Source organism: Lichenostomus cassidix, chromosome 1Aa (assembly GCF_008360975.1).
Source record: "Lichenostomus cassidix isolate B80296 chromosome 1Aa, HeHo_3.0, whole genome shotgun sequence".
Classification (NCBI taxonomy): Eukaryota; Metazoa; Chordata; class Aves; order Passeriformes; family Meliphagidae; genus Lichenostomus; species Lichenostomus cassidix.
Genome location: NC_139480.1, coordinates 14,029,508 through 14,049,921, shown reverse-complemented (window position 1 = coordinate 14,049,921; position 20,414 = coordinate 14,029,508). Strand labels below are relative to the sequence as shown.

At 43.2% G+C, this 20,414-nt stretch overlaps 3 protein-coding genes across 6 annotated transcripts in view; 2 read left to right on the top strand and 1 right to left on the bottom strand.

Moving 5' to 3' along the window:
- The window catches only part of LAMB4 (laminin subunit beta 4), a 36,889-nt gene extending 21,210 nt beyond the window's left edge, over window positions 1–15,679 (top strand). The window contains exons 22-33 of the mRNA XM_085041076.1: window positions 796–1,016; window positions 2,149–2,245; window positions 2,579–2,954; window positions 3,313–3,473; window positions 6,575–6,780; window positions 7,669–7,872; window positions 9,455–9,599; window positions 11,425–11,629; window positions 12,280–12,418; window positions 12,639–12,815; window positions 13,810–13,963; window positions 15,314–15,679. Coding sequence (XP_084897202.1) covers window positions 796–1,016; window positions 2,149–2,245; window positions 2,579–2,954; window positions 3,313–3,473; window positions 6,575–6,780; window positions 7,669–7,872; window positions 9,455–9,599; window positions 11,425–11,629; window positions 12,280–12,418; window positions 12,639–12,815; window positions 13,810–13,963; window positions 15,314–15,453 — 2,225 coding nt within the window. The 3' untranslated portion in view covers window positions 15,454–15,679. The remainder of the gene's footprint in view (window positions 1–795; window positions 1,017–2,148; window positions 2,246–2,578; window positions 2,955–3,312; window positions 3,474–6,574; window positions 6,781–7,668; window positions 7,873–9,454; window positions 9,600–11,424; window positions 11,630–12,279; window positions 12,419–12,638; window positions 12,816–13,809; window positions 13,964–15,313) is intronic.
- Window positions 11,690–20,225, bottom strand: LOC146443209 (uncharacterized). 4 transcript variants are annotated; one of them, XM_085041103.1, is made up of 4 exons: window positions 19,590–20,225; window positions 18,936–19,030; window positions 17,348–18,435; window positions 17,134–17,255 (listed from the first exon to the last, which is right to left on the bottom strand). In XM_085041103.1, the coding sequence occupies exon 1, from the start codon at window positions 20,223–20,225 to the stop codon at window positions 19,683–19,685; it is 543 nt and encodes a 180-aa protein (XP_084897229.1). In that variant the 3' UTR covers window positions 17,134–17,255; window positions 17,348–18,435; window positions 18,936–19,030; window positions 19,590–19,682. The 4 variants fall into 4 exon arrangements, with proteins under 4 accessions (XP_084897239.1, XP_084897213.1, XP_084897229.1 ...); XM_085041113.1 differs by lacking the exons at window positions 17,134–17,255; window positions 17,348–18,435 and adding an exon at window positions 11,690–12,302; XM_085041087.1 differs by lacking the exons at window positions 17,134–17,255; window positions 17,348–18,435 and adding an exon at window positions 16,083–16,677.
- LAMB1 (laminin subunit beta 1) overlaps window positions 20,133–20,414 on the top strand; it is a 42,299-nt gene continuing 42,017 nt past the window's right edge. Inside the window, exon 1 of the mRNA XM_085041069.1 lies at window positions 20,133–20,260. Coding sequence (XP_084897195.1) covers window positions 20,224–20,260 — 37 coding nt within the window. The 5' untranslated portion in view covers window positions 20,133–20,223. The remainder of the gene's footprint in view (window positions 20,261–20,414) is intronic.

Sequence of the window (20,414 nt, the reverse complement as noted above, 5' to 3'; positions counted from 1 at the left end):
ATAAATGTGCATTCAGCTTATTCAGGAAGGAGTCAAAAGTAAAGGAATCAAATATAATTGTTTATCCATGTTGCTGGCTGGTGCCAACTAACCAATTCTCAGTTAACCAGATGATCCCTTGCCAAACTCCCTGTCTTACTGGTTATTTTCATTAAGTGGCTAGAGTTTAGGCAATTTAATAGTTTCCATGAGGACATGTCAGTAACTCAGCACTTTGAACAGAAAGTTGGGAGTGTAATGAAAAGCAAGGCACAAGGTCCCAATTTTTCTCAATAATCCTTTTCACAAATGTGCCTGATGGAGGATTTAATTTCCATGGCCAAGATAATTGTAAGTGCAGTCAAGAAGCTCTTTTTCTGGGAATCTCTAAAATATGGTCCAAGCCCATCCCTTGTTCATTCTTGGAAGATGTCTGTTACAAATGGTTAAGCAAGAACTTTTGGCTCCTCACAATGAAGGCTTCTTATCTTACTTGGCTTACTGGGAATTCCCACACTGGATAATGCCTACTGTAAATCAGCTTCTCTTTAACCAACATATTTAACATTGCATTCTAATAAGATTCAAAATTCACTGAGCCTTCATTTTTTGTGCCTGTACTAAAAGTGTTGAACATTTGCAGTTAGTTTTCTCAAAGGCATACATAAGTTATTATAGAAAGACAGGTAATATGTATGAGATGTTCAAAGTCACTAGCAGTAAACCTACATTGTGGGCTTTATATCCAGCTCTGATTGTGCATCAGCTGTCTGTATTAATTTTCAGCTGCTGTAGTAATTGTCCTTCTTTTTCCAGGGTGCATTTGCAATCTGTCAGGTGTTCACCCTGCTATGTGCCCTGGTGGGGAGGCAGCCTGCCTGTGTGACCCAGCCACAGGAGCTTGTCCTTGCCTGCCCAATGTGCTGGGTGCCACATGTGACCAATGTGCCTCTGGCTACTGGGACTTGGCAAGCGGAAAAGGATGTCAGACCTGTGACTGTGATCCAAAAAACTCCCAAAGCAACCAGTGCAACCAGGCAAGAAAATTACTCTGCTTTCCAGGAACCAGGGTGCTGGTGTTTTGACATGGCTTGGTGGGGACTCTTATAAAGGAGGATTGGTTTTTTGTCATACTCCGTGAAGACAAAAAATTCTTTGGAAGTTTGTAGTTGGTGCAATCACACTGTGAGTCATTAAATCCAAAGTGCTGTTCTGATAATGTGGCTTTGCTGGTAAGCAACATCTCTTTGCCTCTTTCTTTGTCAAGTGGATCTTAAAAAAACTTCATAAAAAGATGTCACATAGGAAAAAACTGCCTCATAAATATGCACATAGGGAAGAAGGAAATCCAAGCTTGGACCCAAGAGTCTTATGAGTATTTTTTCAATGTTCATTTTCATAAAGTAGCAGCTGTGGCCATTACATTAATCATGCCTCATCTATCGGACTGCTGTAGCACCTTTTCTCATCTTTAATTCCTGTGCACATTCTAGGGTTAGAATGTAGAAAAAATTAAATAGTGTTTCAGAATACAGGGGTGAAATTGTGGTCCTGTGGAGTCAACAGCAATTTTGCTATTGACTTCAGAGCACCAGGAGCTTACCCTAAGGTCTTGCTGATGTGTTTGCACATTTTTCTTTCAATATGCTCTCTGTTTGTTCCAGCTTATTTGGTAGATTTATTATTTTTTATAGCAAATTTAGTTCTCAAAGAACTACAGTTATCAAAGCTGTAATTCCCTGGAGTTTAATTTAATAGCAAAATAACAACTTTTTCTAGGGCAATGTGCATAATATACCTTTGAGGTTTTCAGTTACAATTGATATGTTGAGATGAGTACTTTGATCCAGCAAAAATAAAAATATTAGTCTGTTTTGCAAAGGAAAAGAATCCTCTCAGATCACAGTCAGAGAATGAGTTCATAAAGAGCATCAGTAGACTGGATTATGCAAAATCTCTGACATTAGTAAAGTAAAGATATCACTCAGAATGCATTTTGTTTTCAGAACCCTCGGGAGGACAATAGGAAAGGTGGGCCAATAGTGTATTGACCATGGTGTTCAAAGACTGTGGGCAAGCAGTGTTGCTGCAGTCCTCATACAGCTGAAATAAAGTATATTGATCCATATGGCTCTGCTGAAAGTTATTCAGTCCTAACTGTCTTTACAGCTTACAGGCCAGTGTCCATGTAAGCCAGGTTACAGTGGAAGATGTTGTAATGAATGTGAGGAAAACTACTTTGGCAATCCCCAGATGCATTGCATTTGTAAGTATTATGAAGTGGGAAAACTGGATTAGAAACTGCCTTAACATAAATGCTTACATTTTATATTCACAGGGGAGACAGGGCATACATGTAGCCTTTCATGTTTCTGTGTATGAGATGGACACATGTTTATATTATTTATATTATTTATCTATATTTTTATTTCAATGGTTAAGATGGAAGTCAGAGGTGAAGAAAAGCCATTACTATGCAGTCCACCTTGCTCTAGCTCAAACACTGATTTTCTTTTATTATATTGAAATGCACCTTTTGCATGTATTAATCCCACAAGAAAGGAAAAACTGGATGTAATCTGCTGTCCCTTTCTTGCAGCATGTGAGTGTAACCTGGAGGGGACCCGCCAGCCCACGTGTGACAAAGCCACTGGCGCGTGTAACTGCCGTGCTGGTGTCACTGGCCGGCTCTGTGACCAGTGTGGCCGTGGCTTTGAGAAGGACTTTCCCTCCTGCCGGCAGTGTCATCTTTGTTTTGATCAGTGGGACACTGAAATTTCTGCCCTTGCTCAGACTGTGCAGGGGTTAATGAGGTTTGCAGCAAAGCTGGAAGATAAAGGAGGACGAATGCCCAGCTGTGACATGCGCTTCAAAGCCTTTGAAGATGCCATTTCTGAAGCTGAACGAATTTTGAGACATCCTGTCCTTTTACTGGAGGCCCTTTCAGGCATCAGGGATTTTCAGGGCTACCTTCAGTAAGGGCTAGGCTGCTCCTGAAAAAATCCTTTGGCTGAAAAACTGTCTTCCCCCAGATTCCACCAGCCATCCCTACACATCAAGTCCCACTTCTGATCAGATGCTGAACTACTAAGTCACTGTTTTCAATAGATCTGTGAACAAAATAATCCTTTATATATGCCTAACCCATACAGACATATACTTAAATGCTGGAATTTTCCAGTTCATACTAAGGGTTTTCTAAGTTAGCCATTGTAATTAAATGTTTCTGCTTATTTAGAAATGTATCTCTTGCTCTCTAAAATGTTGTGTAACTCAGTTCTAGTTTAAGAATGATCTCGTCTGACTTCTGCATAACTGTCTTTTCCCCTTCAGACAAAAAGTTGCGCAGATGAATCCCCTTCACAGTTTTCCCTATGAGTTTCCTGACCTTAACAAGAGCATAGAAGACATTGAAGAAGAAGCCAACCTAGTGTATGAACTTCTACAACAGAAAATACATCTGCATCAAAGTTTTCGTTACTTGAACTTCAAAGGTAAGCCAGCAATGAGTTGAAAGGCCTGGACCTTTTCCCTGAAATTTTGGAATGCTTTCTCATCATTAAACCAGACAACTTTTCAAAGATCCCTAGACTTTAGCTTTCTGTGGTAGCACAAAAATGTCAACACTAACAACATTTTATACAAACTTTCCAAATTCTCTTTTATCTTAAAAGACTGTGATTTCTAGCATCCCAAATTTCAGATGCATGTGCCAGGGTCACATCAGTCAGAAGTCTCATATATCCAAATGCTTACATCAGGGTATAAAAGCTGCCCAGTTTCACAGAACAGACTAACAGACCATGCAGTAGAACACCAAAGGATTTTCTCTCCACATTTGACTTGCCTTGCTCATAGGAATACTTAAAGAATCTTGTACAGGAATGGTTTGTTTAATTAAAGCATAATGTCATAGTGCAGCTTCTTAGTGTTCCCATGGGAAAACACTTGACTTTGTGCAGTACAGAAGTAGCTCTCCCTCATCAAAAAATGTGAAGGCAGAACTGAGCTCCTTGGCATTTTTGAAGGAATTATACTGTCTGTGCTTAAGCTAAGTATAGTCTCCATCAGCTGCTAATAGCTGCAATGACAATGTCCCAGACAGGTTTCTGGAGAAAGATGGGAATGTAACAGGCAGGGATCTTGAAGAGATGTTAGACCACCCACAACAGCAGGAGATGGTCAGCAGAATCCTCTCCAAAGAGATGGCTGCCAAAATATAAACTGCCAGAAGATAGGGTGCCCACCACAGAAGACACAAACTACAAGAAATGAACTCCCACTTACAGTTCCTCTGTGTTTCATTCAGGCAAGAAAAAGCTTGGCCTAGACAAGATTTTAAAAAAAAAAAAAAAAAGAACGAAGGAAAAGTCAACAAAATGTGAAGTGGATGGAATGGAAGAGGGGAAAAGATGGATTAACTAAGATTTAGGCCTCCTGTGCCCCCTGTTGTACTTGGCAGCCCCGCAGGGCAGCTCCTCACCTCAGGTCCCTGTGCGAGCAGCCAGCACAGCTCTCCCAGGCTACACTTCCCAATTCAACTGAGCCTTGTGTAGACTGAAAAAGGCAGAAAGGCAAAGAAACAATAAATCCCAGAGAGGTCAGTGGACGCCGAGCTGAAGCATCCATGGTGCTCTCTGGTCACATTCCAAACCCACTTCATCTTTTGGCCTCTGGAGACAGATAAACAGCCCTATAAAAAGCACATGGGAGTGTGGGGAGGGGAAGACCTTGAATTTAAGCTGAATTTCCTATCAGGGCCACAAATACTCATTGGTTCTGCTACCAAGCATCTAATAGCACAAAAATAACATTTCCCTCAAGATAACCAGCTTTTCTGATACCCAGGAGAGAGACTGGCTCCTCACTCCATCTTCCTTTCAGGATCAGCAGCACATCCTATATATGGCTCTGTCTGCTTTTTCCTCTCTTATTTGCTGGCATAGAGCAGGATATGCCACATACATCATCTGGGGCACATCTGGCACTTGTGCCCTCGACACACGTGGAGAATGAGCTCTTGCCTATGTCTCTGCAGAGGATCAGGATTCGGAATCTTCCTCACAGGCATAAATTCAGCTAGCTGACCTGGGAACATCAATATCTAATGATGAATTAAAACCATTCGAAAAACCAAGACACAAGTGTCCTTAAAAGAATGTTTGCAGTTTATGAGATCTCATTAAATTATGGCTTTCCAGCCTTGGCCCCTGACTTTGCAGCAGCTGTGGTACAGTAATGCAGTGAGCACAGCTTCCTAAACTGTAAATCAAGCCTGGGCTAAGACACTGTGTTTAATGTAAAGGAACTTGGAGTCTCTACAGCTCCATCACAAACCAAACGTGGAAAATGCATTTGGGCCACTAAATGGAGAGCTGAACCACTGTGAAATATTCCTGCAATGGAATTGTTGCACAGAAAACAGTCTCTGGCTTAGATGTGGAATTACAGCAGTCTCTTGCCAGGTATTTTGTATTAGGAGCTAACTTTAAACTGTATATTGTTTCCAAGAATTACAAGATAAATAAATAGCCCTGTATCCACATGATAACTAAACATTTTCAGCTTCAGTCAAAGCAAGGCTTTAGAGCCTGAATCAAAGCACACAGTACTTGAGTGTCTTGTCATTGACTTCAGCTACTAACTGAGTCAGTTACTAGCACAAAGAGAGATCAGAGACTTCTAATGCTTTTTCACTGCTGACACATCAGTTCTGGCTCTGCACATATTTCTGCCTAGGAATCTGGGGCAAATTTGGGTTCTCTGGAGATATGGGAAACCTTGACAGCAGCAGTATCAGCTTATGTGTATTACAAAAGGTCTGAATACTTTCCTCAGGCTATTAATCAGCAAAAATGTAATATTCTCCAACCCTCTTGAGTCTACTTAAGGAGAAACTTTCACAAAACAAACAAGACTCACTGGAAAGAACTTTATGCCTGGCCTACAAGCTTACTGTGGGGCTGCTTTTTTTTAAGCATTGATCCTGAAAATGGATTTTCCAGAGACAAAAAAGCCCTCATATACTCCCATTTGTAATCTAAACTTTGATCTCAGTCAAAAGTCAATAACTTTTTGGTGCTATGCTGAACAGAAAGGACAGATGCTTTCCTGACTCACAGTCAGGGAGCTGATCATTTCGTGACAACTGGCAGAAACAGTTTGCCTGCCTAAACTTCAAAACATCATAAATGTCAGGAGCTTTTAGCAGATCAACAACGGCAGCAATGCATGAGCTACTGATGAATGCAGATTAGTAGAAGTTAGTGTCAATAATGGAATCTCCTTCATACTTTCGTCTATTCTGCTGACTTCTCACACACCTTGGTGTCTTATGGATGACATAGGATCCACCATATTTCCATCTACTTTAGCAGGTTTTATGAGCATCAATAACTATTTCTACTTAGCAACTGGATGAGTAAAGGATTAAAAAGCTTGGCTGAGGAAATGACAATCCTTGTCCCTCCCTGCTGTCCCAAATCAAACACCAGTGGATCATCTGTCCCTCACCAATTGTCCAGAATTCAAGTAAATACACAAACTGAATGCAACCAAATGCAGTTGGTACTAAACCATATTTCTGTTGGTACAGAGGCGATCAGCAACATTAGGAAACACTTTGAAGTTTCATTGCTGGCAGAACAGAAGACCAGGGGGACAACCCCTCTTGTAAGACACTCAGAGTACACCAGGAACCACGCATCCAATATGTTGGACCATCAGATCTCAAAAGCAAGCAATGTGCTGCAACAGCTCAGAATGATCAAAAGCCCTGACATCCAAAACTTGAATGAAAAGGTAGGCAATGTGGATTTTGAATGAAAGCTAAAGAAAAGTCTGCCTTTTTGATGTTGTAGTAGGTTTTATTTTACAAGGGTGCTTACATGTATTTTTCAGTCTGGAAAAAGGCACTTCCTTGCCACAGCCATGCAGTCACATCAAAAACAGCTGCACTGCTCAGCTGTAGTTATTTCCAACCTTCTGGAAGCTATTGTTCCCAGGGCAAACCCAGCACAAGGAACTGTTTAAGCACTCTGTAGTCTCAAGAAGACATCAGAGTAATTTCAGAAAGATTAACCCAAACCTCCTCCATGAGTAACTTAAACTAAGCAGTGACTTTGTCCTGGAGTGGATGGGGAGTGCTCAGATATCCTTTGTGTCACCTATGGGAAAGGAGAGGACCTCTGCTCTTTTGCAGGGCAGCAATGAATACCTGTACCAATAGTACCAATTAATGACAAATCTGGAAGAGATCATCCACCTAAGCCTTAAGCTCCACATCTGTGTCAAAATATATGGAGGTCTAGACATGGCACCTTGTTCTGTTAGAGGTTACCTGGATTGTTTAGAAGAAGCCATTGACCCATGAGCTGGATATAGTTAGGGAATGGTTTCAGCCCTTTTGCCAAAAAGAGTGAAGCAAGGGTCTTAGTGCAACACATGGAGCCTAACAAATGGCTCCTGCAAGGATGCTCAGAGCCATGGGCTGCCATTGCATCCTTCAAATCAGGGCGGAGGGACCTGTAACTGGCAGTGACACCCATCTTTTTAGAGACCAGACACTGTGTCTTAGGGAAAATCCCATTCTATAGTCAATGTTCATATGATGTTAAACATGCTTCTTCCTTCAGGAATGTATCTCAGGCACCTAGAGGAGTCCTGACGTAAGCATCTTTCTTCTTGCAGATCTGTGGTGTGCCAGGAGACCAGCCCTGTGCCACAGCAGCCTGTGGGGGAGCTTTGTGCCAGGACAGTTATGGACTCAGGCAGTGTGGTGGCCCAGGCTGCAGTGGAGCTCTTCCTCTCTCCACCGAGGCATTCAGGAAAGCTGAGGAGACTGCTGTGTTGCTAAATAACTTGACTACTCAGCTAAAGGAACCTGAGAATCAGGTGATGTATATCAAACCTACATTTGTTCAGTGAAATGGATGGGGGATGAGATCTGGGAGGTCACAAATCTAAAAAAACTCACCTGCTCTTCAGACAAAGAGCAGTGACATAGAGATGGACTCTGTCCCAACATCATAGGCCTATCATGATTCAGTACCAGGTGCCAGTCCCACCAAGAGACTGGCTTTATCTAGGTCTTCTTGCTCACTGCTGCTAAGATCTCAAAGTTCATGGTGCCCTGTGTCTATGGGAGTTGGTCTATAGTATTGTCTATATTTTCACTGGTAAAGATTCAAATGGCACCATTTGTCAGTAGCCTGACATGCTTATTGCAATGGGATTACTGCTGTGCATGGCATTATGCTCTATTTATACAACCTCATAGTATTCTTACGTTTGCCAACAAATAACTTTTGAAAATAATTTTAAGATGAAGCTTTTCTGCCCTCAGTGATGTTTAGGAGGGCACCAATTAGTCGACTGTGCTGCACAGTAGCAGTGAAAAATAATTCAAGCGTAGTGTGGCCAACGCAACATAGGCCAAAGAAACAAAACACACAAATCCCAAAACACCAGTAAAGAATTTGTTCTTATTAACAGTCAGAGATGATGCCTGCTACAGTTATAGGCAGAACATATTTTCCAGCAGAAATTACATTCTGCTGTGGCTTTGTCCTGTCCCTGCAGGATGCCTGGGCATCCATTTCCTCTTTTTAAAACGCACGCACTGCATCCCAGCCAGTGGGCTTGGAAATGAGCAATTGGGGCACCGCCCTGGGGCCCCAGGACACGGAGCAGCGGCAGCCAAAGGCATCTGCCGAGGTGGGGAGTGCCAGCCAGGCTGCCAGGACATTGCCTTTCGTCTGCACAAACCTCTGGCAGCTCCATAATAATATGAGTCAACTATTTTGAGACATTTCAGAAATAAAAACGTCAGCATTTTTCTTGTTGCATGGGGAAAGATCAAACCTTTTCCCTCTGCAGACCACAGATGCACCTGGGCCATTCCTTAAGGCAAAACCCCTACCAAAGTAAAATACCGTTGGAATTTGATAATCTAAATTTCTCATATAAATTATCAAGAATACTAATTTAGTGGCAAAATGTAACTTTTAAAGACAAGCCTTGAACTCCACCTTCCTCATGTCCTCTTTAAGTGTTCTTTTTAACAGCAAGTCCATTTCATTTGTCATTTTATATTAAATGACAAATGAAATTACATTTTCTGTAATCAGATCTGAATCTGATAAGATCGGCTTAGATCTGAATCTGATCACTGACAAGCTACAATACTGCAATAACTCTCAGTACTTTCTTTTAAAAACAGATGGGAGCTGTGGTTTAGCAGTGGTTGCAGAGAGAAAAAAGTGCTTGATTTAGGCTTTTTCTGAGGCCAGATGAAGGCCAAGATGTGGCAGCTTTTGGAGTTCCCCAAAGGGGTCTCCTACTACTATTTAAAGCCACATCAAGTGATTCCAGCTGAGGCTTGGATCAAAATTGCCTTTGTGTCAGAGCTCAACTTGCGAAGCAATCATAGATAACCTCCAGAAAATGGCACTGCTATTTCTAATAATATTTCCAGGTTGAAAGCATTAGAAAAATGGCAGAAGACAGCAAACTGAAAGGCTCACAATTTAATGGACAACTGGAGATGGCTAAGAATCAAATTGAAGTCGATGGAGAGATCACTAAGGAGTTCATCCAAAAAGTGAAAGACTTCTTGTTAGGTAAATATGCAATGTTCTTTTTGACTCATTTTTAATATATATATTCCAATATAATACAGCTTAATAGACAGCCAAAAGATGATCTAGCTGTGTATACATGGAATTTCTCATCTACCTCCTGAGCTGTGCAAACTTTTTCAATCCCTTTTTTCTAGTGCTTCCTTCTCCCAGGTGACAGTGCTTTGTATCAATTTTCCAATATATCTGTTACATTCTGATTATCATCTTTTACTACTGTGTTTAGTTTGAAGCACAGAAGTAACTCTCTCTGTTCCTCGTCTATCTGAGTAAAGGACTACTGAGATAATTTCATACAATATATAATGGTCAGGCATGTCCAATGCATCCTCAAATTGTTATTCCACCCCCTTCTTCCAGGCCCATAAATAGAGGCTCTCCGTAGGGAGCGTGGGAATTAGGACACATACTGCTCCATCGTCTCCATAAAGCTGTAACACGAGGAAGCAAAGGATTCTGGTAGAACTTCACAGCTCTCATAAAGTAAAAAAAAAAAACCAAAACAATCGTACATACCCTCAAATTTTTCCACTCCCGTCATTGCAGAAAAATGCTGTAGGAAACAGATCCTAAATTTTTTTTACCATCAAAGGGTTTCAAATGTGGCAGGATTTTCTTTAATCTCTTGAATGTAGTGGATCTCATAAATTTCTATGGATTGCATGTTGGCAGTCCTTTGGCATTCCTACCTATACATCCAAATAGGAGTGAGGGCAGAGAACAGAGGACTTATTTTGTTCAGAAACATGGACATTATTTTATTGAATTGGAAGATTTAGATCCCTTTAATTCCTTACAAGTCTCAGGTTTTTATTTGATAGCCACTGAAAATTTCACCTTTCGCTCTTCTTTTATGTTTCTTAGTAGACACACAGCATTTAATAACAATTATAAAAGCATTTTTTCAAATATTTGTTTTATTAATTGAAATTTAAGAACAGGAGCATCTGAGAAGCATACAGTTATATCAAATCTGCTCTACTCTACATCTATGTGAACGGTGATTTTGGGAGAACATATTTCTACAGAAAATAGCTCTCAGGAATGCACTACTGTTTGCACACTAAACTTCCATTTAATTCTTGCTGACTTACTCTAGAGATTAACACGAACATTTAATATGTCTCAACTGGTTTATCACACAAGGTCTTGTCTATAAATGGAAGTGAGCAGAAAACAGAACCGATGATGTGACTTCACAAGGCATTGACTACTCTAATTGTGTGTGCCTCTGCCTCTTAGCAAAGAGCTAGGACAAGGTCATTTGTCACGGGAGTTGCCAAAATATGCTTTTTTCTCTTGTAAATTCTCATTCTATCAGAGTCTGACCCAGGTTGCCTCTGCAGCTTAGCCTTTCTCATTAACCAGCGAAGGAACCACTTGCTCAATATTGTGGCAACTCCAGGGAAGGGATTACACCCAGTGGCCAGCTTGGAAATCTCCATTCACACCCCAGCCTCACCAGCACCTCTTTGATCTGTGGGCCAAGGGAGAAATGGGCTCTGACACATCTAGCTGTGCTGGGCACTGATTTAAAACCCTCCATGGGCTCTGTCCTACATCAGAATTTTAATAACTCAGTTCAAAGTGGGTTCAAATCCTCATTTTAGCCAGTTCTGACAACACTAACAGCAGTACCTGGGAGGATAATATTAAATTACAAAATGTTGGAGATAATTCTCTTACCCCCTTACTGTGCTTGTCAGCTTTATTCTCCCACATAACTCAAAGGGTAGGCAGCCATAATGACCATTTCCTGGGAGGAAATAGCTACTTCAGGATACTCTCAGCTCCATTTCTGTTGCAGATGAGAGTGCACCTCCAGAAGACATTGAGAAGGTGGCAAATTATGTTCTACAAATAAACCTTCCCTTGACTCCACAAGAGCTCACAGACATGCTTGGCAAAATCAAAAGCATTATGAACCATTGTGAGAAGAACAAACTGAATAATAAGAGAAACACAAAAAGGGAGGACGCTCAGACACTGCTGGTAGAGGCACAAGAAGCCAAGTAAGTCAAGTATTCTCACATCACAAGTTGAGTTGGTGTTGGTACATCACAAGTTGATGTACCAACTCCAGCTGGGGTGGCACTGTGCACAGTAAGACTGCTCCATACCCCTGGCAGTATCCTAGGAACACTGGAGGGAGAGTTCAGAAGGAGATTTCACCATGTCTTTTCCACAAGGCCTCTCCAGCAGGAAGGAGCCATCACTGCTCAGGCTGCAGGAGCTGACATGCTGAAAGGAAGCAGCTCCTGACAGCTCTTGGCTCCTCTGCCTGCTGAGTCAGTGAGGCCAAAGCACCTACTTACTTCCACCGTGGACCTGGTGGAGCATTACATCTGGCTCACTGGGTGCTTTAAATAAGAGTGAGAAAAAACCAACAAGAGAAAAAACATGTTCACCCATGAGTCTTCCCTACTGGCAGTGCACCACCAGGCAGCCAGCAGCATCCAGCCTCACCTTGAGTACAGCAGCTCAGGTGCTCCCACACAAAGTCTCTTTCTGGAGCTTTGCTTTACCAACTTACCACAATTTAAATGGTTGTTGTTGGACTTGAGGAAATGTTCCTGCATGTCAGCATGGGTGCATTTGAAACATGTTCTTGCTTTGCTCACCACACCATGATACTACACAAGCTTCTTTTTTTCCATTTTAGCAAAGCAGCTAAAGCTCTTCTGTCTGTGGATGAAATGAATAATAAACTAAAAAATACTGTGAAGTCCCAAGGACACTCCAAAAATACCATCATAAAGTTAAATGAAGAGATAAAAGGCATCAGAACACAAATCTCTCAGGTATCTTGCTGCAAATCTTTTAATTTATGTGCTATATTTATTAGAGATACCTCATTCTGAAGTTCCTTAACATAAACCTAAATTAATGAAACCAGATATGACATCGATTCCATACTGCTTAAGGGTCTCTTAATCCATTGACTATGTCCCTCATTACCACACTCTGAAAGCTGGATGGTCATTGCAGAAGAAATCACTGCCTTCAATTGCTCTGTTTTAGGCTGAGAACCAAGTGAACAAGACAAACGATAAACTAAATGACTTGTCAGCCAAACAGACTGAGATGGAAAATAAAAGTGCCACATGGCAGGCAAAAACACTGATGAACAAGAATCAAGCTACAAAGGCAAGAGCAGAGGCAGAAGCAGCTCACAAGCAAGCCCGGAATATTGATAATGTAAGCCTTTCTGTTACATGTTAAGGAAAAAAAATCTTCCACGTTTAACAGTAATTTTGCTTCAGAAGCATTGCCCTGTTGTCATCAAAACTGTTAACATTTTCCTTCTGCCATGCAGTATAAAATGCCACAGGTTAAGAAGAATTTTTGTTTTATTTTAAGGCTTCTGACATATACTTCTGTTTGCTTGAATGAAAGAAAACATACACATTTCTCTGGCTACTCCATTACATTTTTTCTTGCACTGTGTACAAGACTTGTAGTCACCATGGGCACCAGTAAACACAACAGAACAAATCACAGAACCAGATATTAAAATACATGAGTGATGGAAGCAGCCTGACCATTCATCCTGTGCTGTTCTCCTTCAGAGAAAATTGCTGTGGGAATTATTTGGAGTTTTTGGTTGGCTTGGTTCTTTCCAGTAACTCAGTTTTTTTGAAAATGAAACTAGAAATTTGCTAAAATTGCAAGAACTAAGCATCCACAGCACAAGCTTGGAACATAACTATACTTCCAAGTTACAAGAAACATGGGCAACATGTAAACTGCAGCCTTAACAGCAACCTATATTAGCAGGAAACGGATTAGCCAGTAAATATTACTACAATCAAAAATGTAAAAACCCAAATATTGCTACAGATAATTAATTAAATTTGAATTAAACTTTAATGCAAAATGAAATTTACAAAAAAGCCCTATCAACAGAATTAAAAACAGCCTAAACTTTAAATATCTTCTGTAATTTTTTTTTTATATCCTAGTCCTTCCCACTCCTTTAGGGTACTCCACTGGCAGTTTGTTTTAATTAATTTCTATCGTGTTTTGCAAAGCATTTTTCAATGTCTACAAAGTAAGGATTTTTTTTAATATTTAAGAGAATGAGAAATCTAAACTTTGGTTCAAAGAGGATGTTAAAAAAAAGTATTAAAACCTCCTTCTGTACACCAGATTAATTATGAGATACTCTTTAAGTAATGGCATTTTGTTACAGGAATTTGCTGATATTAAAAGAAAGTATACCATTCTTCAAGAAAAGCTAAAAAGCCAAGGACCTCCAAAAGTAACACTAGAAAAAGTGAAGCAGTTGAAAGAAGAAGCAGAAAAACTGGCTAAAGAGACTGAAAAGAAGATAAAAAGAATAGCAGGTGATGTTCTCACTCCCACAGTGAGTGGTAAATACTGTGACAGTCAGGAATTCAAGGCTGAAGTCCTTGCCCACAGACACTAACACACCAGGTTCACCCGAAATTCAGTTTAAAACTATTTACCTGGTGAAAATCCCTGCCTGAAGCTACTTGTTTTAAAAGTAGTTGAATTTATTTGGTTTATGTACTTTTTCCGACATAAATAGGTTGCTATAAGCAAAGTTTTAGAACTGCCCATACAGGGATTTGCAGCGATTTTCTTCTATTTAAAAACAGGGCAAGTGCATAATCTGCATAAAACTTGGCTGCAGGTTTAGCTGGAGGCCCTGATTTATGCACTTGCTTTGGGCACTTGGACCTTCCATCCTTCCTCTGTCTGTCCTTACAGCACCCGAGTGAGGGCTTGTGCAGTAGAGCTGTAGGGTGGCTGTTTTCCATCACTCCATACTTGTTCCCCTTCAGACATTATCTCTGAGCAATGGCAGACCAAACCAGGTACAATTCCCAGCTTGTGGAGACTGAAGCTGACGTGCCCTCAACCTGCAGGGCCATGACTGTGAGGCAGGGGGGTCATGGGCAGTGGAGATTGTGGCTGTTGTGGCTGTGCCAGCACGGCTCCTCACACAGGCCCTCGCGTAGGCTAAGAGAATCACCAAAAAGGAAGAGCTCATGTCATGTCCCTGCACACAGGAACCTAATTCTCCTTGTAGTGAAGGTCTCGTGAATCCTTATGCCTAGGATCCTGCCAGGCTCAACATCAGGAGATACTGTGTAACATCAGCAAAACGGAAGCTGAAACTCTATCCCAGGAGAAAACTCTTCAGGACAGGATGCAAATAAATATTTTGTGTGCATACATTGAGGAGAGGCATTAGGAGCATCTCAGTCACTCCAAATGCCCAGATGATAAGGGCATTAGAAACAGGCTTTGGATTTGACTCATTACCAAAATGTTTACATTGGTGTACCTTCATGGGAACCAGCAGAAAACAGTTACACAAGTGAGGGAGACCTAAACCCATTATTCCCAAATTGTCTAGGCTTTACACACATCAGTGGACATACTGTTCTTCTGAGTGTTTCCATTTAAACCAAGTCCTTTAGGAGCTCCGTGTCCTGCCCCATCCTAGCTGACGGACAAAAGCACATGCTGAGAAATTAATTTCTTCAAGGCTGTTATGCTTCTCTTGCTATCCAGAAGCCAGACTTTTCCCTCCAGTTGCATATAAGCATTCCCCATTTGAAATGGGCTTATTGCCTCTAAAACTTCTGGGAAAAGAAAAGCTGCTAATCCCTGGATTTTACTTACACAACAAACGTGAACATCATTGCATGTCTCTGCTCTTCCAGATTTAGAGAAGAAGCTTCAGGAACTGAATCAAACCAAACAAGATAAGGCAGAGCAACTGAGACAACTAGAGGAACAAGTGATAGCCATTAAAAATGAAATCATGGAGCAGGAAAGCAAGTATGCAACGTGCAAGAGTTAGAGTCTGAACAGACCATCAGGTAAAATGCAGCTGAAGTCACCATGATTACCACATACCGAGCATCCTGGCACAGGGCACTGTCCTCTGGAAATACATCTGAAGTGGCCTATGGAATTTAGGGACAGTGAATAATGTATTTTTCTCTTTTTTTTCTTTTTCTTCTTTTGTCCAGTTGACTTTATATGGAAATAGGAAATACCTTTTAATAAACCATCTGATTTAGTAATCAGATGTAGTCTTTGAGGGAGCTCTAAAATACACTCCTGTGCACAGTGTGGGACTTCTTGTGGTGAGGGGTTGGAAACGCTCAGAGAGCTGCTGGTAACTGCCTCAAAGACAGACACACAACACCCTGTGTCCTCTGCCAAACCCTAAATAACGTGGTTGTGCCACAACCCTGCACAGTGCTGCCCGGCTCAGATGGGGCGATGCAGATGAAACCCTGCGGGCTCCTGCAGCCACCCCTGCTGACAACCAGCAGCATCCATCCTAGGCACTGCCACTGCTCGGAGCCCATCTCTCCACGGAGACAGAGCAGGGGGTGCTCCAGGAACCCTGACCATGTGAGGGTCCCGCTGTGCTCGCTGAAAATGCAATAGCTCCGTGCAGCCCGGGGCCGTCCACGGTGGGTGACAGAGCCAATTCCCCAGTGCCCACTGGATGGCAGTGCTCAGATGCTTAACGCCGAAAGCAACTCAAAAATCTTTTCTCTGGCAATGGTGCTCCTGCAATGCCTTTTTTTTCTTATGCTTATAAGGGGTTTCACGCATTTTTCATTAATGCAACCAACAACTGCAGAATAACTCCAGCTCTTAGGTTTAAGCAGTGAGTCTAAAGGGCCAGAAATGTTGAAAACCAGTTTCTCCAGCTATTCTCCCATATGCAGCACTTCCAGAAGTCAGGGTTCACTCAGCAGTTTCTTGTAGCCACGAAGAACACATGAATTGGCCTAAATTCCGGGTTTTTTTTTTTAATATAAATAAAGAAGGAAACCGTGGCTAAGAAAATGTTACAGAAGTGCCAGTTTTAAAAAGACTGAAGTGAGCTATGCCTCAGTTTCAAAATCCCACCCTTGGTATACATACTCCTGCAGGATGCAGAGCAGACTAACGATGAGTTTCCCTCAGTTAAAACCAGTCGTGTCGTGCCTGGCTGGACTGTCCCAGCGAGGGACTTCACTCAGCACGGTGTTGCTTCAGAGCTCGGATGCAGCCCAGACCACATCTGTAAAACGTGGAATGCTCTGCGTGAACACAGGGCTCTTAACAACCACCCATACCAGCAACACCAGTAAAACAATCCTTATCGATCCAACGGAGATAAACACTGCACAGTTATCACCCTGTGTTTACAAGAGCTAAAGTAGCATTGGTATGCGCTGGGGGCTTGGGTGGGAATTGCAGGCGGATGAGATTTCAGAGATACTCCTCTAACTCAAACCAGCTGTGCTCAAGAGGCAATGTGCAACATTGCATTACATATGTGAGACATTCTATTGTGAAAATAATGGAATCAAATTATAATTTTGATATAATCTAGCAAAGCCACCTGAACGCAAGAATGCATGTAATTTGTGGGTTAGCATTTTTGGAATTTTAGCACTTAAAAAAAATCATCTGTGAGGTGTGAGGCTTCTTTCTAAGTTACAAGGCTGTACTCAGATGACTGTATTTAGACTGATTTTGTCATAATAAAATCGAACATCTCTGTTTTACTCGAGCATACACCAAACTGCAGACATGCAGGTCTCCAAGTAAGGAAAGATTTTCTGCAGGTTTCAGTGCATCCCTGCTGCAATGCATCTGGAAGAGGGAAAGTGAGGCCCTTAGACAGAAATTCCCAACTGCATATAAACCAAAATGATTTCATCACGGCTTTAAAAATCTGAATTCACAAACAAAAAGTTGAAAGAGAACTTCCTCCTAAAATCCACTGTTGACTGCGAGAATTGCCATATGGCTTTCCACAAGCTGCATGGATGAGAAATCTGTAAACACAAGGCAGTTAAATGGGTCTGGAGGGGAGATGTATCCATGGGGGGAAACAGAAATCGCTGGAAGAAAAAAGGAAGCAGGAACAAGAAAGTCAGCGCAATCTAATCTCCCCTGCCTTCCTCCAAGCATGCTCAGACACACAAAGGAAGCAGATCTGATGGGACCAGCGGCTACACAACTCCAAATCCATCCTGTGACAGCTTCTGAGGTTTACAACTGTGCAACATTTCCTATTGGAAGTGATGTAAAAACTTTCAAAGTGTTTTTTCAAAGTTAATTTGTGGGGGAAATGCTGTCTGTAGATAAAAAATACCTATTTGTAGTTTCCCCTGGACCTCTTCCTTGTGGGCAGGAGTGGCTTCAGAAAAATTTCTTGAAAAAAATTGAAATAAGTATCTTGTTGTAGAGCATTTTGGCTTCAATGGCATTAATCAAAATGCAAACAACACTTAACCAAACCAACACGTAATCAAAGATATATTTAATCAAAATCATATCGTCAGGTCTGTCTGCTAGGTATTCAACCACTGCAGTGTTTAGGAAAATGGGTGATCACGTGGGTTACATTGAGGTCCAATCCTGAAATTTTGTTCTTTGAGAAGACTTCCAACCCAGCACAAACACAGACACTCCAGGGCTGTAAAGGCGGTTCACCAACCACAAGGATAGGGCAAGACAAAAAACTGAATTTTTATCATTTGAAGACTCAAAATACTCCCACTCGCTATTTGTCACGAGCACTGCAGAGAGGGAGGGACAAAAGTTCTGTTCCTAATCACTCACACACTAAATGTGGTGGTTGCAACTATGTCTGACAGAAGACCATGGTTAGGGGTGATGATGGCCACCCCAGTCCATGGCTGAAACTCCAGCTCAACCCCTGATGTCGCACGGCAGGGTCACCCCCAGGCTGGAACAAAGTGTGTTTTCATGCTCTCTGTGGCAAGGCTCAAAGGAGCATATAGGGTAGGATAGGACTTCTACAAGGCTATGAAACAGGAGGGAAAAAAAAAAAAAGAGAAAAATTCAATAAAAGTTGAAAAAATAAGGGACAGAAAAATGTCCAGTGGCAATGAAACAGTTCCACATGGGGTGATGCTGCTGCCCATCTGTCATGGACCAGAGGAGGATCTAATGGCAGCAAACTAAAACATTTTCCTTTAGCAGAGGGACAAAAATGTTTGTTGTACTGAAGTTTAAAATGTGTAACAGGGTTATGGAACTGAATTTGTTTTGTGAATTTAGAAGACCATATTGCAGAAGAAATCCAGCATATTATAATTCCTGCCATCAGCTTAGAATGATTTAATGGGTATCTTTACTGAAACAGCTTCATGGGTATCTTTAATGAAATAGCTCCACAAGTTCTTTAATCCGGAGTCTTGGGTTATGTTTCAAACTTGGTGTTTAACCTTTAGGGCAAGTCACTTGGTATCTCTCTGTTTCTGCTTATCCATCTGTAAAATGAGAATGAACATATTTACCTACCTCGGCAGGGTTTGCTGGGCTGGACAGACCATGGTGTGTTTTCACTCTGGCACTGCAAATAGTAAGGGCAAAGTGTTCTTGAGGGACACTGGTACCTGGTAAAGATTTACACAAGTTCACGTGTTACATGTGCGCAAGCAAAACCTGGGTATATAAACCCAGGCATTTGTCCCAGCCACTTCCATTCTTCATACACACTCCTTGGTGTTTTTTCACCAGTAAACCTTCTCCCTGGGTGCTGAGGGGACTCTGCTACCAGCCAACAAAGCCCCCATGTTCCCCAACAGAGGCCAGGGAACTGATGTGGGAGGCTGGGGCACAAGGGCAGCTCCAGCACAGCCATACATTCCTTGCAGCTGCCCCAGTACCTTGCAGCTTGCCCCATACATTCCTTGCAGCTGCTGCACTGGGAAAGCAACAGTGCCGTGTGCTCCCAGGGAATGTGAAACAGCCTGGCAGTGGCTGGTCTGGCTTGTTGGGCCTCTCAGCCTGTGCCACGGCCAGACTGGGCTGTGTATGGCAGCATGGCCACCATCCCCAAGAATGGCATTCCTGAGCCATGTGTGCTGGCACTGGAGCACCAAAGTGGGGCCGCTGAGCATTGCGTGTGACAGTTGGCAACCCCCTGGCTCTTTGTTGGGTTTTGGGCCTTACTGCACAAGTATGCACCATTGTCCGTCCATCCATCCATCCATCCATCCATCAATCCCAGCTCCATCCACACTACAGGCAAAAGGCAGGATTAGGTCAATAACCCCATTGTTTCTCCACCGACAGGGGCGGCGAGGGGGGACACCCGACTGGTGATTCCCCCCACTGATCCGCCACCACTTTCCGATTGTCCCTCCCTGTCCCGAGCCCGCTCCCGATGCTGGGGAGAAGCGGGAAGAAGCTGGGGAGAACCTGTGGGCTGGGGGGCTGGAGTCCCCCCTCTCCCCCTCGGCTGCAGTGACCCCAGCCCGCTCTCCCCTCGCCTGCCACCCCGGCCGAGCTGCCCTTCCTCGACGGCTGCGCTCCCTGTCCGGGCTGCGCGCTGCGGCGGAGCCGGGCTGTCCCGGGGCGGGGGGCCGGGCGGGAGGGGCTCGGCCCGGCCCCGCGGGTGCGGAGGGGCGGAGGAGGAGGAGGGCCGGGGGCACCGGGCGGTGCGGGGCCGCGGTCGGGATCGGCGGCGCCTGCGTGCACAGCCGGAGCCGCGGCGTTCGGCGGCGCGTGGAGGGGCAGCCGCGTCCCGTCCAGTCTCATCCCGTCCTGTCCCATCGTGTCCCGTCCCGTCCCGCCGCCGCCCGCCATGGGCCGCCTCCCGCTGTACCTCTGCTGCTGCCTGGGTAACTCCCGCTCCGCTCCGGCCGCCGTCGGGGCACGGCGGGTTGGGCGCGCCTCTGCAGCGCCCGCCGGGGCGGCTCGGGGCGCCCAGCCTGGCCGCGCTCCCGCTTCCCTCTCTCACCCTCTGTCCCCCTCTCTCCCTCCGCGGCCGCGCAG